Raw genomic sequence first — 16,968 nt, 5'->3', positions numbered from 1 at the left:
TGGTTCAGATCTTTGTTCCCCATTACCCTTTTCTACCTTCCATAGCACCTTCAGTCTACCATCTAAGGCAGCTGCCCCAGTTTGCCACATATCAGGACCACATCTGATCACCATCACTATACCTCATTCTGATGATCCGGCCCCATGTGGATGGCAAAATCTGTACAATGGGATCAGGCCCATTTGAAAGTTCTGCAAACCTTTGCAGAGAGGAGCCCCAGTTTTGGGGGGGGGGGGGGGTGTCCATCTTTCTTTTTAAAAAAAACCCACCTCAATGAATCTCTGTTTAGACATCATTTTTTGGCTGTTGTAGGAAGTGCCATACACAATGGGGGTCCCTCCTTAAGGTTTGGCTGGGGGGCTTCCAAAGTAGCAGCCAGGATGGGCAGAGGCAGCCGTGATGGGAGGGGGGGAGCTATGGCATCCAGGAGATACAGAAGAGGTAGGGGACCAATGGGATTTCCCTCGCCCATGATTTCTCATGGGCCTCCTCTTCTACCACTACAGTAGAATCATAGGGTTGGAAGGGACCTCCAGGGTCATCTAGTCCAATACCCTGCACAAGGCAGGAAATTCACAAATACCCACCCCCCCCACCCCTCCAGTGACCTCCAGGATTCCCCAGCCAAACTGGCCTGGAGAAAAATTGCTTCCTAACCCTAATAATAAACAACTTTCTGGCCTTCTGTAGATGATAAAAGCTGCACAATGAGGCCACCCCCCAGACAAGGCAAGGTTCCCTTTCTGTTTAGGGGCCTCCCCAGGTATGCAGAAAAATATGATTTTGTGATTTTGCCGAAGGAAACGGGGGCGGGGTAAACCACAAACTCAGCCTGATGATGAGCTCCAGAACAAAGTTTGAGTCCAGTGGCACCTTTAAGACCAACAAAGTTCTATTCACAGCGTAAGCTTTTGTGTGCAAGCACACTTCCTCAGATACAGTGGAACAGAACCTCCTCAACCATTACTTGTAGGGGTGGGGTGGGGGTTGTTGTCAGGAAGGGTCATTTAGAGTCCAGATGGACTCAAACTTTGTTCTGCTGCTTCAGACCAACATGGCTACCCCGCCTGAATCCATTAGCAGCTGTGTAAGACTTCAAGGGGAAAAGATGTGAGGAGCAGAATTAGCCTGCTGAAGTGCCTAAAAATTTAGAGAAATCCGGAGGGGTGACAGAGTTTTAGGGAGGTCTTCCAACCATTCATCCCTTTCCTGTGATCCTTTGTGAGCCTCTAGCTCATAAAGTACTAACTCCCTCCCCAAACCCTGAAGAAGTCTACTGGAGTGGCAGTCCAGAGAATGGGCAATACCAGCTTGACAGACATCCATTTATTAATATTTCTAGTGTTCGCGATTATAGGAAACAACCACAATAAAGACAAAGGAGAACAAAGTGCTACGTTGGTCCTGGAAAGTCCAGCGAGGCCAAGAAATCCTTCGGTTTTGCGGCAAAGTTAAGGGCCAGTGGAAGAACCATTCTTTAAACATGTTGCAATCCAGAAACTTCCCATCTCGATCAGGGCCTCCAAGCTTCCACAAAGTTGTCCTAAAGAAAGAGTGATGGGAGGGGGGGAGCGGCCTCCCTCTTCTCTTGCTCTCCACCTCTAGATGGGCAGGTGCAACAGAACCAGTCTTAGCTTTGCCAGTTTCAAAAAAGGAGCAGCCAATGACCGTTGTGCAAACTGCTGCAAATCTCAGGCAAGGTTTTTGTACATTCAGCATCAGCCCTGGGCAGGATGGCAGTCAGCGGCCCCATATAGACTGCTGTTACACGTCTAGGTCAGCAGATAAACAAGGCCAAGAGCTTAGCTGTGGAAGCCACTTGATTAGCAACAAACCCAGTGTGGGAGAAGTTAGTCAGATGCCTTTTCAGACACTCAACTGCGTTCTGCCTTGACTGCAAAACCAGCAGGGTTGTCGAGCGCCTGGTAGGCCAACATACGTGGCTGGTGAATGGCACAAATTCGGCAGACCTGTTTTTAAAACGAAGGCTCTAGGGGGCAAAGGCTTCTGCGTACAACGTGCAATTAACTGGTGGGACTCGCTGCCACAGGAGGCTGCAATGGGCTCTAGCTTAGATGTGTGATCCTTTTAAAAAGCCAAGGTAGGATTGCTGAGAGACCCATTAATGGCTAACAAAAAGGAACCTCTGGGGCCGGTGCTCTCATGCCTTGCACATGGACTTCCAAGAGGCATCTGGTTGCTGCTTTCCCCCTTCTTACCTTATATGTGGGTCTAAAGATCTAAAGCATCATGTGAACGCAGAGGCAAGCAATCCCAACTTCTTCTCACCAGTTTTGTGCCGGTTTAGACTGGCAGAGGGGGCAGCTCATCCCAGATACTGGCTCTATAAGCCAAATCTCTGATGGCACTTAAACTTTGCCTTGCCTGTCCCCCCTCAACCACAGAGGGGGGGGGGGGGGGATATCTGTCATTCCACGCGGCATGTGGGACTGGAAGGGAACATCATTTTGTCATGTCCTGCTGCTCCAAGGCAAGATCACCCCTGCTAGCCCCCCAACCCCAAATTACCTCCCCAAATTGCCTATATTCTACCTCTGAAGAGTTCATTCTGTTTCCTCACCCTACTGCCACCCTATCACCATCACCACTTCAAATAGGTTGAAGAGAGGCAATTGGGGTTATTATGCATAGGGACGGGACCAGTTCAATCAGGCATGGTTGATTTTGAGCTCCTTTGTTTGGTCTTCCAGTTCCTGGAACTGCTCTTCGGATTTCTTGTCTGGTAGTAACACCTCCACTGTGTAGCTGATTTTCTTGGCATGGATGTAGCTGTATGTGTTGTCAAATCGCAGGACATCTGCAGAGGGGGAGGGAGTAGAAGTGTGGAGAGAGAAAAAGCCCACATAGTACTGCATTATGAAAACAGAACTGGGCTGTCTTTCTCTGTTTATAAAAATTCTGATATCCAGGACTGAGTGCCACTGGGCGTGTATAGAATTCCTCCTAACACAGAGCTTGCAGGGTGTAGATGAAAGTCTTTGTGGTGCACCCAGGGAGGACATGAGGATAACATAACGTAAGCAGGAAGGAACCTAGGCAGAAATGTCTTCTCAACATGGGCAGAATTTTTGTTTTGTTTTGTGAAAGGAATAAGTCCAGGCAGACTATGGAATTCAGTATCCTAAAACCCACTCTCTGTCTGTCATTCGACTCACGGGATCTGGGGTGGCCATTCCTCCCTCGGATAAGGGAGCCTTCTGGGTTTTCTAGTCCAGGAAACCCCACTATCTTGGATCAGAAAACTACCCAGAGAACAAACGAGAGCTCCAGCCAGTGTACAGAACTGAATGCCAACATGTGTAAAGCATGCCTGAATATGCTGTACAGAAGGCACATGTTAGAGCATAGTTCTATAGAATGTTCAAATTATAAATTGCTTAAAATGTTTCCCCTGAAATGGCAGTGCAGAGCAGGTTACTGCAGAAATAGGACCAGAAGGACTCATGGGTATTCTGCCTCTGGCATGTGTCCCCCCACCCCACCCCCCTTCTCTACTCTTGCTCCTGGCTGCCACCATAGTGTTTGTGAACCATTTTAGGTTTCTCTGGCAACCAAGGAAACCACGTGAATTCTAGTAGGTTGCTTTATGTGCAGACTTTGTAAGATTTTTGGAGGATTTCCCTGCTAAACTTTCCCCCCCCCCCCAACAAATGCAGACTTTTCTGTAAAATGGGTTTTTCCCCCCAGGGTTGCCAAACCCTGAGTGATTGTGCTGGCCCCAGTGCATGGGCTTGGTTATCCCCAGTGGGGGCAGCCCTTGCCTGTTAGATGAAGTGAGATCCCTGAAATCAGTTCTTTCCTTCCAGGGTGGACAAGGGGAATCCACAAGTGGTTACAGGCATACTTACAAACACCAGGGTCTGTGCAGGTGAGGGAACCATCTTCAGGCACCAGGTGGGCATTGAAGCGCTGGTTGGGATACATTTCAGCCATTTCACCAGCATGCTGACGGGCTCCGGCTTTGGTTTTCAAGTAGACCCCAAAGCCTATGTCAGCCCCGTCTGACATGAACTGCCACCTGTAAGACAGAAAAGCAAAGAGAAGTTCTGGCTTGGCGGAGTGCCCACTCATTCATGCAATTCCCCCACCCCAACACAGCTTATGTGGGCCCTCAGTACAGATCTCAAAGGTGAAAGGTTTGTGAGCTCAGATGTGGTTTGTGAGCTCAGTCTTAGGAACCTGATTACCTAGGTGCACGGGGGCCCCATTTGAATTGCAATTGCAGCATTCAAGGAGACTGGGTGGTTAAAGAGGTTAGGGCTCTTTAGCTTTGAGAAGTGACAGTTGAGGGGGTAACATGACAGAGGTTTACAAAATTATGCATGGGATGGAGAAGGTGGAGAAAGACGTACTTTTCTCCCTTTCTCACAATACAAGACCTCGTGGGCACTCAAGGAAATTAATGAGCAGTAGGCTTAGAACCAATAAAATGAAGTACTTCTTCACCCAAAGAGTAATTAACACATGGAATTCACTGCTGCAGGAAGTGGCGGTGGCTACAAACAGACAGCTTCAAGAGGGGATTGGATAAACATATGGAGCAGAGATCCATGAATGGCTATTAGCCAGAACATACAGATGGAACGCTCTGTCTGGAGCAGTGATGCTCTGTATTCTTGGTGCTTGGGAGGGCAACAGTGGGAGGGCTTCTGGAGTTCTGGCCCCCTCATGGACCTCATGATGGCACCTGGGTTTTGGCCACTGTGTGACAGAGACTGATCTCCCACAAGCCGCTGCTCCGCACTCGCTCTTCCCTTTGCCCCGATCATACGTGTCAATTTCACACTATGTGCTGCACGGCGGCATTTTGCCCCACAGCTTCGCCTGATTTCCTCTGCGTCTACTCAATCCTGTTTTTTGAGGATTGAGTAGACACGGGGAAAATCAGGCAAAGCTGCGGGGCAAAATGCTGCCCTGCAGCACATAGTGTGAAATTGACACGTACGATCGGGGCAAAAGGAAGAACGAGTGCGGAGCAGCGGCTTGTGGGATATCAGCCAGAGTGTTGGACTGATCCATTGGCCTGATCCAACACAGCTTCTCTTATGTTCTTATGATAATGTTTTCCCAACCTGGAAGGGTCCCAGCCAGGTAGCTGCTGTTTGCCCCACTAGGGAAACTCATATGTAGCCATGAGTGCATGCAGGTTTCCTTAGTGGGGCAAATAGTGCTCCCCACTGCAGTTACAGGTTAAGACGAAGGCATGGGGGGAGACTTAAGCCCCCTCTCCCTGCACACCACAGTCCCAATCTGAATGAGGCCCCCATGTGCTTGCTTGGGAACTTAATTCCTAGCACAGCACTTGCAATCTAATCAAAAGTCCTCCGGATGGACCCGGCAGGATGAAAGGATAACACACCACCATTTAGGGACTTAGGAGGGAGCAGTGACAAGGAAGCAGAGAGGGTGGGTATGTTGTGCTCAGAGATCTGTTTAAGTGGTGTATGCAATAGCCAGTGTAATATTGTTGTTCTAGTCCTGATCTTAGATAAATGCCCACACAGCCATGATATTCACTGGATATTCTTGAGTCATTCACGGTCTCTTAGCCTGTCCTACTCCCAAGGCTGTAAGGCTAAAATGAGTGGGAGACAGTTACGTAGGCTGTGCTGAGATCAGCATAGGAAACTGCCACAGGAAGTGGTGGCGGCTACAAGCATGGACGGCTTCAAAAGGGAATTAGATAAGCATATGGAGCAGAGGTCCATCAGTGGCTATTAGCCACAAGGTATAGATAGGGACTCTGGGGCAAGTGATGCTCTGTCTTCTTGGTGCTTGGGGGGGGGGGTCAACAGTGGGAGGGTTTCTAATGTCCTGGCCCCACTGGGGGACCTCCTGATGGCACCTGGTATTTCTGGCCACTGTGTGACACAGAGTGTTGGACTGGATGGGCCTTTGGCCTGATCCAACATTGCCGTCTCTTATGAAAGGCAAGGTAAAAAAAATAAACTCATTAATTAGCAATATCTGCATACTGAGGCTTCCTCCCTGTAATGTTTTGCTATGTAAGTCTTGTGTGTGTTTGCTTTTTGTGAATTAATGTGGGGTTTTGGAAGTATGCTTGCTATGGTTTAAAATGCAGGCCTCTTACAGTACAGAACAGGAGGGCTGGATGGGTGAGTGAAGAGTGTTATGATTGGATGGTGGCTGTATCCTAGGGGAGGTACATTCCTGTTCCCCGTACTCCCCCCAGCTTACCTAAGGACACAGCCCGGAAAGAGGATCTCATATTCCACCTGATGGGAGGACCCTCTGCTCACCATCACCGAGTGATCGTACTGCTGTTTCAGCTGGTCTCGGACGTAGTATTTCTGGGGGACGTCTCCACCGTAGTTTAGCTAAACAAGAGATCATGTTAGTGGCTGTGCACGGTGGAACACCAGAGAAAAATAAAAACACTGGAACAAAAATCCACCTGAAAGTTTCCTTCACTGCTCTTTCCCCGACTCCCATTCCTCTGTGGATGTTGAGATCTCTCATCTCCTACAGGGGTTGCAAGTCCATTGCTAGCACTGGACAGTTCCGGGCCCTACTCAGCAGCCTTCCCAAATAAGCACCCTGTGTGAATCTCAGTCAGCAAGAGGTGCTGGCCAGTGTTCTCTCTAAGCTGAGTTAGTTCACAGTTTTTTAGCCTCCAGCTCACACATTTTTGTCTTAGCTCAGGAAGGACGGCTCCGGAAAAAACTAACTTATGCAGTAGCCGATTCACTCACTCACAACTTTAATGCCACTAGCTTACAAAGTAGAATTTTTGCTCACAAGACTCCACAGCTTAAAGGGAGCATTGGTGCTGGCCCTGGTTCTGGAATGAGGCCTCAGCCAATAGGCTAGCCAAGATGACACAGCAAACACTGAACTATCTCTGCTTCTCTTTGCAAAAATCTCCCAGACTTTGACTGGCTTCTAGTATGGCTTGAAGGAGCTGAGGACCATTTCCACAACTTCTGGGTCAGGCCAGTGGTAGCTGTGGTCACTGCTTCTACAAGTTGTGGCCAGCAAGCCAGGCGCTCTTTGTCTCAACCTGCCTGGCCTGCATTTCCTTGTTTTTCCAGTTCTCCTGCCTGACTACAAACTGCCTCCTTGGAGCTGGACCTCTGCTTCCACTTGCTGGACTGCAGAATCCACCTGACCTCTGACTGGACTAAAAAGAAAAAACGGACTCAGCCTAATTCGGTGGCCAACCCACAGCAAGAAGGATTCCCATCCATTTATCCTGATGGCTGCCAAAACACAGACACGAAACACAGCTTTTTGCGTGGCACGATCTTCCACAGGCAACACCCCTAAGCTTGACTTCAACAGGGCAGTATTTGCACAGAAGCCCTTTCTCGTGGAATTTTGCTCTTGCGTAGTGGTCTGGTTTAAACTCAGCTGCCACCTCTGTGCAGGCATCAGCCTAGTTTAACCGAGACAATGTGTGAATGCAAAATCCCGTGGGAAAGGGCTTTTGCCCTAGCCAATTTCCTGTTTTGAAATCAAGCCTTACTTATTTGCAAGCAGGTGTCGTGGCAAAAAGGATGAGCTACAGACCGGGGACTTCTGGGATCCCTTAGCCAGATGCCATTACTCTCCAATTCTGCTCCCCAAACTGAGACAGGCAGATTGTGGGCCTTCCTGGTCAGGTCACAGATATAGCTGGCTAGAATCTTCCCCAAAGAAGCGTGTGTCCAAAAAAAAAGAGAGAGAGAGAATTAAGGAGCATGTACAAAACCCTTCACTTTTTGTACATGCTCAGAAGTTCTTTTTAAAGATGTTTTTATTATTGTTTTGAAAGTTTAACAAATAGTTTAGAGATACAGTTGAAAGATAATTGTTATTTTTCTCTCTCTTTTATTTTTGACATATGTAAAGATCCCCATGAGGAAGCTCAATGCCAAACACATAGGGGTTATTATTATATTGGAATAAAATCGTCTTCCCCGTGCACCATTGGTTTTTTCCCTTTGTTTCTTTGCTCCAATTGGTCCAGCCCTTTTTTTCTTCTTGTAGAATCTTCTCTGGTTATGGAGCCAAGTGATCAGGCATACACCTCCAGGATTTATTCCATTTTGTTTCGCTTAGGTGATTTCTTGCTTCCCTCCTTGTGTCACACACACACTTCCTGCTGTATTCCCTGCCCAGCCCTGCAGTATCATCTCTTGTTCTCTAGTGTACGAACCGGCTTTAGCTCTTCCTCTGGACTAAAATGCAGACCATCAGCTTTTCTAACTGTAGGACTTAATCTCGCAAGGGCTCAGGTACCAAAGACTTGACCTGGAGTGTCCATACCTTGGTCCTACATTTTGGGTCCCCATCGGGGTCAGTGAGAGTTCCTCCGTATTCGGCAGGGATCTCAGCAGGGTCAATGTGTTTGTGCAGAACCTCCTTCCAGTTAGCTACAGGGGGAAAGTAAGAGAGTTACCAGTTTCCAAAAGCAGAATTGCTTTCTGCTCATCACAGGATTTCTCCTGGAAAGTCTCACAATTTGCCAGTTAAGTGTCAAAGTTCTGGCATTTATGGTAACGAGATAAAAACCATACACTGATAAATGCAACAACTAGGATTGACTCCGCTTCTCTGTGATCACCAGCATTGGGCCGACGTAGCATAGCAACAAGGGTGGAGCAGGATTTCTAGTGACTCTGCATCCTCTTTAGCATTTTTACCATTCCGCAGTTATTCAGTTACTCTTTTTGTATCCTGCCTTCCACCCAGGCAGCTGGTATCATTCTCCTCTCCTCCATTTTATCCTAACGACAACTTTACAAAGCAGGTCAGGCTGAGAGTGGGCTGAGGACGCCCAGCAAGCCTCCGTGGCAGAGTGGGAATTCGAAACTGGATCTCCCAGATACTAGGATGACACTCTAACCTTCATACCACACTGGCTCTCTTGACAGTGAACGGAAGAATAAAAATTATTAAACTCAGACAGAAAGATACACATCTCCTTTGGTGCCGTAATTTAAGAAAGGTGCAGGGTTTTTGTAAAAAGAAAAGAGCTGTTGCATACACAGCATTGCCTAAAACCTGTTCTGAGCCATTTGCTTCCAGCTGGGAAAGAAAGGATGGCGTAGAGGCTCTCGGCCCCACTGTGGAACTACAACGAGCAGAGGCCACAGGCCATATCTTTTGCCACCACGAGCATGCAGAAGGAAGGATGCTCCAGTTTTCTGTTTCAGGTACCCAAATACCTTGGGCCTTCTCAGTCAGATATGTAAATGGAGAGGTGCAAACTGAAGACTAGAAATGACACGGATGAAGGTGCCAGTGCAATCCTCTCTTGGGATACCACCTCAAATCCAAAGCTGGTATCCTGGCTAAGCTGTCCTGCAATGGGGGCACAATGAAAAGGGTGCTGATGCCTCTCACAGAAGCACAGCTCACTCCCAACTATCACTGGTGGGGGAGGTGACTTGCACCCCCTCCTGGGCCTTTGCTGCTGCTACTGCAGGTTTTCCACGCTTAGCCTAATTTTCTTTCAATTAAATGCAGCTGGTTACTACCTCTGCAAGTAACTAGGACACTTATCCAGCTGAATGGCAATAAAAGACACTGATGCTCCTTCGTGGGCCAGTTTGGTGTAGTGGTTAATAGTGGAGGACTCTAATCTGGAAAACCGAGGTTTGATTCCCCACTCCTCCACGTGCAGCTGCTGGTGTGACCTTGAGTCAGTCACAAGTTCTCCCAGAGTTCTCTCAGCCCCACCTACCTCACAGGATGTCTGTTGTGAGAAAAGGAAAGGAAAGGAGATTGTAAGCCGCTCTGAGACTCCGAGTGAAGGGTGGGGTATAAATCCAATCTCTTCTTCTCTTGGGCATATAGCTAGACTCTTCATAGAGGTGCATGAGTAGGGGAGACTGGGTTCGCCATCATTAAAAAAGTCAGTGCAAAAAAATTGAAAATCTGAATATATGAAGACTGGAAGTCAACGCAGGGGTCTCCAACTTGGAGGCCGTCAGTTAGGGTTGCCAAGTCCTACCTTCATAACAGCGGGGGAGTCCTGCTCCCCGTCCAGGAATTATTTTGCGTGCACATGAAGCGTGCCGAAAAGGCCCCCAACCTGCCGCTCCGGATCTGGCTGGCGGGGGGAACCCCACCCCCAAAGTGGCCAGATCGGGCCAACATGCCCGGCATGATGATGTCATCCGGAAGTGATGTCATCATGCTGGGCATGTTGCCGGATAATGCTCTAGCAATCACCCTAAAAGCAATAGAGTTTCCAGGCTGATTGCTAGAGCGTTGTCCGGTGACGTGCCCAGCGTGATGACTTCACTTCTGGGTGACATCATCATTCCGGGTACGTCAGCCCGATCTGGCCACTTTGGGGGTGGGGTTCCCGCTGCTGGCTGGATCTGGACCAGCCGGTTGGGGGCCCTTTCAGTGGGGAAACCCCCGCCCCCCCAGGGGGCCTGGCAGCCCTACAGTTGGTACTGTGGTGCCCACCAGCACCTGTCCTGGTGCCTGCCACTTGCTTGTAGGAAGTGGGTGGGGCTAGATGGGTTTTTTTGTCCAATAGGGCTTTGTTTAGTTGTACAGATTAAAAGGCATCCTGCTAAACATAGCATCTACCTGAAATGCTGAAAAGTGACTATTGGCGTGATAAGGTAACCTTTCTCCCTGGCATTTTGTGGTTGGCTTTGCTTCCTACACCTGCCATTTTGTGACTGTGCCCACGGCCCCGTGTCAGAATTCCAAAGGCGCCCACAGGCTCCAAAAGGCCGGGGACCTTTTGGCAGATTGGGCATTAAGGCCACCTGGAGATTTCCTGATGGGCTGATAACCTGAGGAGCCAAGAGAGGAGCAGCTCTTGGCTGGTTTGGGATGGTCCTCATAGCTGCCACTGTGGCAAGCCAGCAGCCCCTCACCCTGCGTAGGGCAGGTGAATAGCTACAGCAAAGAGCAAGCTGGCTGCATGGGCCCTGTGTGGGATGGGTAAGCAGACAGCACGATCCGAGAGCCAGATTCTGCTCATTTCTCTCCCCCACGGAGGGCCGGGTCCTTTCCAGGCCCAGTTCTGCTTCCTAGTCTGCCCCTGGTTTTGAGGTCAACCTAACTTTTAAAAATGTCAGTAGCATTTAACAAAAGTGCTTGTCAGCCAGTCCAATTATTTGTACTGCGCTAGACGAAAAACGAAAGAACTGTAACAAACTACTTTAAAGAAGTACTGCCGCCCGATCCTCAATTGGTGCAATCCTAAGAATCCTTTCCTGGGTGTAAGCTCCACTGACTAAACCCGAGTCAGACTATGTTTTACTTAAAGTCCTCATAAATAAGAGTTTGCTATTTGTTTTAAAGAGAGGAAGAGAGAATTCACGGAAGAGGGCTGAGATATTTTTTGCAGGTGGTGGGGGGGGATAAAATGCTACTTCTTTCTGTGGCTGCAGTCCTGCTCCCTTCTGCTTGGGGAGTCTGAGACCGATTTCACACAAGAGCTGCGCCGCAGTCGCGCCCTCCTTTTGCCCCGCTTCCATTGGTCAATTTCCCACTCGAAGCTCCGCGGCCATGTTTTGACCTGCGGCTTCGCCCGATTTTCCCCGTGGTTTCGTGATCCTGTTTTTTGAGGATGACGAAACCGCAGGGAAAATTGTGCGAAGCCACGGGTCAAAACGCAGCCGTGGGGCTTCGAGTGGGAAATTGACCAATAGAAGTGGGGCAAAGGGAGGCGTGGCCGCGGCGCAGCTCTTGTGTGAAATCGGTCTGAGTCTAAGTGGCTGAGTGCAGATTTCTTGAATGGGTTCATTCATGCTGTCCAGAATACAGAGAGAGTCCTTTGTGGTGGCAATTACAAGAAGCCCAAACAAAAGACTGGAAAGAGAGTATCGGCCAGGAAACAGTTTGGGAGTGCTTAATTTGCCCTCCAGAGAAAGGGACAACTTTGGCTAGGAGACAAGCCATCTTTTTCCCTTTACAGAGAGGAATTTCCTGCAGCCAGTCCTGCACAGTGGGGAATGATTTTACAGATCAATCGTTTCTATTTTTTTTTAAAGGCACTCCCCAAGAAGGCATAAAGGTACTGAGTTGTAGATGAAACCCAGTGGAACAGAATCCAAAGGTCAGGACTGAGATCTTGCAAATGCAAAATTATCTGGCTTGAACCCTTTAGGAGATGCTTTATCAGACTGATTCTATACACTGTGTAGACTGCCAGGAGGGGAAATTGCTTGTGGACCCAGTTCAAAAGCCAGCAAGATAAATGCAGGTTAATTGCCTCGTGCTCAGCCTGGATGCCTGAGTTCTACAGTGCCAGGCTGGATGTCAGAACCAGAAGTTTACCCTCCCATATGGGAAAAGAGGGGAGGGGGCTATGACCCAATGTGCAGGGTCCTAGATTCAATCCTTGGCATTGCCAGTTATATGATCCTGGATGGCCTTTTTTCTGCCAGACATCCTGGAGAGCAGCAACCAGCCAAAGTAATAGAGACCAATTTCACACAAGGGCTGTGTCGCGGTCACGCCTCCCTTTGCCCCGCTTCTACTGGTCAATTTCCCACTCGAAGCTGTGCGGCCGCATTTTGAGCCGCGGCTTTGCCCGATTTTCCCTGCGATTTCATGATCCTCTAAAAACAGGATCACGAAACCGCGGGGAAAATCGGGCAAAGCCGTGGATCAAAATGCGGCCGCACAGCTTTGAGTGGGAAATTGACCAATAGAAGCGGGGCAAAGGGAGGCGTGACTGACCTCGGCACAGCTCTTGTGTGAAATCGGTCAGACACTGCGCCAGATGCACCAGTGGTCTGACTCAGGAAGCAGCAGCTTCTTGGGTCTGCCATCACGGATCTTGTCGAACAGGCTCCAGGCCCAGGCTTTGGCTTAGACTCCTCCCTCTCCTTTGCTCTCACCACCCACCCAATAGTCAATTGGCCATTCATAGTGCAATGCGAAGAACTTTTTCCTGGGAGTAGTAATCCCCACTGATTTAGACCAGAGTAGGATTTTGAGAAGACCTGCTTTGGATTGCACTGCTAGTCATGTTGCTTCCCCTTTTGCAAAAAATACGATCTTCTCCCTCCAGTCCCTCTCTGGCATACACACACGGGTAATCCTTTACATGGATTTTTGCAACTGTCTGCTCTGTGGTCTTCTAGTGCAGACCCTTTGCTTCCATACAGCACTATGACACCCAAAACCATTCACCTTTCTTGGCCTCTTGGCCATTCGTAACCCTCAAATCCCTGCACTGGCCTCCTCCTCACTTCAGGACCCAGCTCGATGTTCCCACCCTTACCTTCAAAGCACTCCGTGGCCTTGCCCACCCCATCCTGACCCAGCACTCTCTCTGAAATCCATTCCTTCACCATCTGCCACCAGCCAGAGGTCTCCTGCTCCCTCGAATGGCTCTGGCCCTTCTCCCTGGCTTCCTTTTATGCCTGGAGCTCCCTCCCAGGATGCTGGTGTGATATCTCCTCTCTTATTTCCTTCAGCTCTCTGCTCAGAACACACCTTTCCAGCAAAACTCTTTTCTCTCTTCCCCAGCTGGAGCAAAACCTTGCAGGTCGGATAAGCCCGTATTCTTTTATCCCTGCCGCCACTTCTTTCTCCTCCCTTTCTGTTCTCTTCGTTGCCTCCAAGATCAGACTGCAAACTTCTCAGGGCAGGGGCTTCTCTCCCTGTCGTCTGGACCAAGCCATTCATGTTGAAGGTGCAATTATATTAATAATAGAGAGCCAGGCTAGAAATAGCCAGCAAAGCTGAGTTACTCACATCCCAGGACCACGATCTTCTTGCGAGTATCTTCGCTGAGTAAGTGTTTCACCAGATTGTAAGCTACAGGGAAGAGCCTGGGAGCTGCAACAAGGCAAAAAGCAGTGTCAGCACGTCATGTTGCAATAACCGCCATGAGCATTTTCAAAGCTGATGCGCAGAGCGCATGGAAAAGCCGTGCTCACCTTTGATGACAAAAACACGCCCCAGGGACTCAGGATAATTCTCTTCAAACATGGCAAGAAGCTGTACGTGCAAGGAAACAAAGCACATCCAAAGTGGTTTATAAAAGAAATACATGCGTACGTAAGCTGCCCCTCCCCCCCAAGAACTGAGAGCAGTGTTCCCTCTAAGCTGAATTAGTGTGAGCTTGCTCACAGTTTTTTAGCCACCGGCTAACACATTTTTGTCTTCGCTCAGGAAGGATGGGCTCCAGAGCAAGCTAATTTATGCAGCAGCCAAATCACTGGCTCACAACTTCAATGCCAGTAGCTCACAAAGTAGACTTTTTGCTCACAAGACTCCACAGCTTAGAGGGAACATTGACTGAGAGTGGGGGGAAATTCCTCCATACTCCTCAAATTAGCCTTCTCTTGTTCTCTATAAACTCTCCGGTCTCAACAGGCAAATCTCTGTCTTCCATCCCCCCCCCCCCCCAATTTAACCAACCGTGCTAGATTTCTATATGGGGGGGCAGTCATGTGATTCTCCACCTGCACTCTGAGGTCCCAAGAGATCCATGTCTCCTCCTGTGCTCCTCCAGCACCTTGTGCCCATATTTAAAGCGGAGTGAGCAGGAGCCTGTTGAGCCGGCACACCAAACAAGGGACCAGCAGAAGCACCCCACATGCCAACGCAGGGGTTCCCCCACCAGACTCACATCTCCATAGGCTTCTACGGCAGGCTTCCAGAGGTGCTTCAGGCCTAGTCCATCGAAGTCGTAGATCATTGTGAGGGTTTCAATCTTCCTCCCCAGCTAAAAAGGAAGAAACGGGAGCAAACGAGGACAAAAAACATCATCAAATACACACAGGCCTTATTCATTCTTCTCCAGGTTGGAATGTTCTGTTTAGCCCATCGGTACACCCCAGCTTTCCCTAGACAGCCAACAGCAGCTTTGGGGGGAAACAGCACGGGGGGGGGGGGGCGGGTTTAAGCAGCTCTTTCCTCATGGTCCGAGTTCAGATTGGGTCCTTGCATAGCTCAGAATGAAGTTCTGAGCAAGGGACGGCCTGGTCTGCTCAACAGGACCGGGGTGGATGCACAGCATAGAGGAGTCCAAAGCTGAACCCCATGGGTCCCCAGGGTTGTAGTACACAAGTAATCAAACCATTGTTTAAATTTTTAAAAATGATATGAAGCTTTATGTAATTTCTGTCAAAACAAAAGATTTTATCTACAGGCAACACGAAGCTCTAGGATCCTACAGCAGAAAACAAGAAAACTGGCTTAAACTATCTAACATATTTACAGAACCTGCATTAGAGGGCACAGACCTTAAGTCCAAGAGTCAAAGACCACAGCTCATGCGTTCTCTATGTTGCTGTCTATTGCAATATAAGCATATCATAGTCCTTTAGGGCTTCAGTCCATCCAAGCTAGGTTCCGTTTCCTGGGCTCTTAGCTCAGTTGCAGTTTCTTGGCCAAGCAACATCAGGGGATAATGACACCCAATCGGGACACTTTCTTGTCAGAACCCTCTAGAAAACGACATCACCCCTGATTCCCCTTCTCGCATCTTGTGGGTCACAGGTTCTCATGAGAAGCTAATTACCACATTTCCAGCTCTGGCCTTGAAGACGATAAGGGTTGTGTAGGCTGAGAGACCAATTAATAACACCTGCAGGATGGAACAGGCCCATAACCACTCACATTAACCCTTGAGGGGGGGACCATGCCTCACACATGGGGATGCATGAGGGCTTTGTCGTGTGTGATTAAGCCCTTAAAATAAGACCCACAACCTCCAAAGTGCATGTCAACTTCAAAACTTTACTAATATCTAAAAAATCAAAAGGAGGAATCTAATGCAAAATTAAGAACCTTAAACTATTGTCTCTCTCCCTTATCTCGAATCCAACACAAATCTCTAAAATCAGATAAGTTTGACACATGAACACAACAGTCTAGAATAAATGCTAAATAAAATGCACAACACTCTCCTTCGCTAATTAACTGGTGGCCATCCTTGAAGTTATTTAAGTGACGACCACAGATAGTCTACAAGAGCCCGTGTGCTAAAGAATACAGGCAAGACATTTTAAGCAGTAAGGGGAATGTTTTGCCGTGTGCTAAAGAATACAGCCAAGACTTTTTAAGCAGTAAGGGAAATGTTTTGCCAGATTAGACCAAAGGTTGATTCTGCCCAGCATCCAGTCTGCAACAATGGCCATCTAGACACCCCTGGAAAGCCTGAAAGCAGGGCATGGAGGCAATAACCTTCACCTGTTCTTCTCCACCCAGTATACCACCCCTGTACATGGAGATCACATTGAGCAACTATGGCTAACATCAGCTGACGGACAAATCCACGAGGGAGAAAAGTCTAAACTTTGTTTTAAGGCCACCTGAGCTAGTGGCTACCACCAATTCTCGTGGCAGGGAGTTTCCTTCAGAACATCACAGCAGCAGATGCCATGCTTTGGAATTAATGATAAGAGTTGTTAGGAGAATGTCCCTTTGTTTTAAGGAGCAGCGCTTTTGCTATTTAAGCTTTGTTTATCACTGAACTGCATGATGAAATCAACTGGTCTCTGATCAGGAGTCCTCATCACCTTGCCTATTCCCACTGGCCTTCACCTGGCCATTGCGCCCTGATCTGAGATGAGCCACTGCACCATTTTCTCTCTTGTGTTTGCTGTTTTGTTTTTTAAATGGGAGGGGGATAGAGGGGAAGGAGAAAGAACCATCTCGCTGGATGAGGCTGTTCTGACCAGCATCTCATTCACTGCAGAGGACAACCAGAAGTCCAACAAGCTGGAATGCCAAGATCAAAGCCTTCCCCTGCTGTTGCCAACCAATATGCTACCTTCAAATATGGAGGTTCCATTTAAGCTATGTTAGTAGAATTAATGGACCTCTCCTCTACGAATGTATCTGATCTCTTGTGAAAGACATGTATGCTACCACTATATCCTGCAGCAGTGAGTTCCCCTGTTTTAAAAAAACATTGGGGAGGGCAAGATACTGTAAGCTATTAAAATGGAGTCTCAGGTCACCAGCTTGGGCCTGAGAAGGCTGGAAGCTTTTGATTTATTTAATATGTT

At 48.5% G+C, this 16,968-nt stretch overlaps 1 protein-coding gene across 1 annotated transcript in view; it reads right to left on the bottom strand.

Annotated features, from left to right (window-relative positions):
- Window positions 1-1,312: 1,312 nt before the first annotated feature.
- Window positions 1,313-16,968, bottom strand: part of SEC14L2 (SEC14 like lipid binding 2) — a 40,520-nt gene continuing 24,864 nt past the window's right edge. Inside the window, exons 6-12 of the mRNA XM_015406021.1 lie at window positions 14,583-14,678; window positions 13,888-13,948; window positions 13,703-13,786; window positions 8,291-8,397; window positions 6,221-6,360; window positions 3,871-4,040; window positions 1,313-2,819 (exon numbers count right to left, since the gene is read on the bottom strand). Coding sequence (XP_015261507.1) covers window positions 2,671-2,819; window positions 3,871-4,040; window positions 6,221-6,360; window positions 8,291-8,397; window positions 13,703-13,786; window positions 13,888-13,948; window positions 14,583-14,678 — 807 coding nt within the window. The 3' untranslated portion in view covers window positions 1,313-2,670. The remainder of the gene's footprint in view (window positions 2,820-3,870; window positions 4,041-6,220; window positions 6,361-8,290; window positions 8,398-13,702; window positions 13,787-13,887; window positions 13,949-14,582; window positions 14,679-16,968) is intronic.

This window comes from Gekko japonicus, unplaced genomic scaffold, assembly GCF_001447785.1.
Source record: "Gekko japonicus isolate JY-2015 unplaced genomic scaffold, Gekko_japonicus_V1.1 scaffold431, whole genome shotgun sequence".
Taxonomy (NCBI): Eukaryota; Metazoa; Chordata; class Lepidosauria; order Squamata; family Gekkonidae; genus Gekko; species Gekko japonicus.
This window is presented reverse-complemented; position numbering and strand designations above follow the sequence as displayed.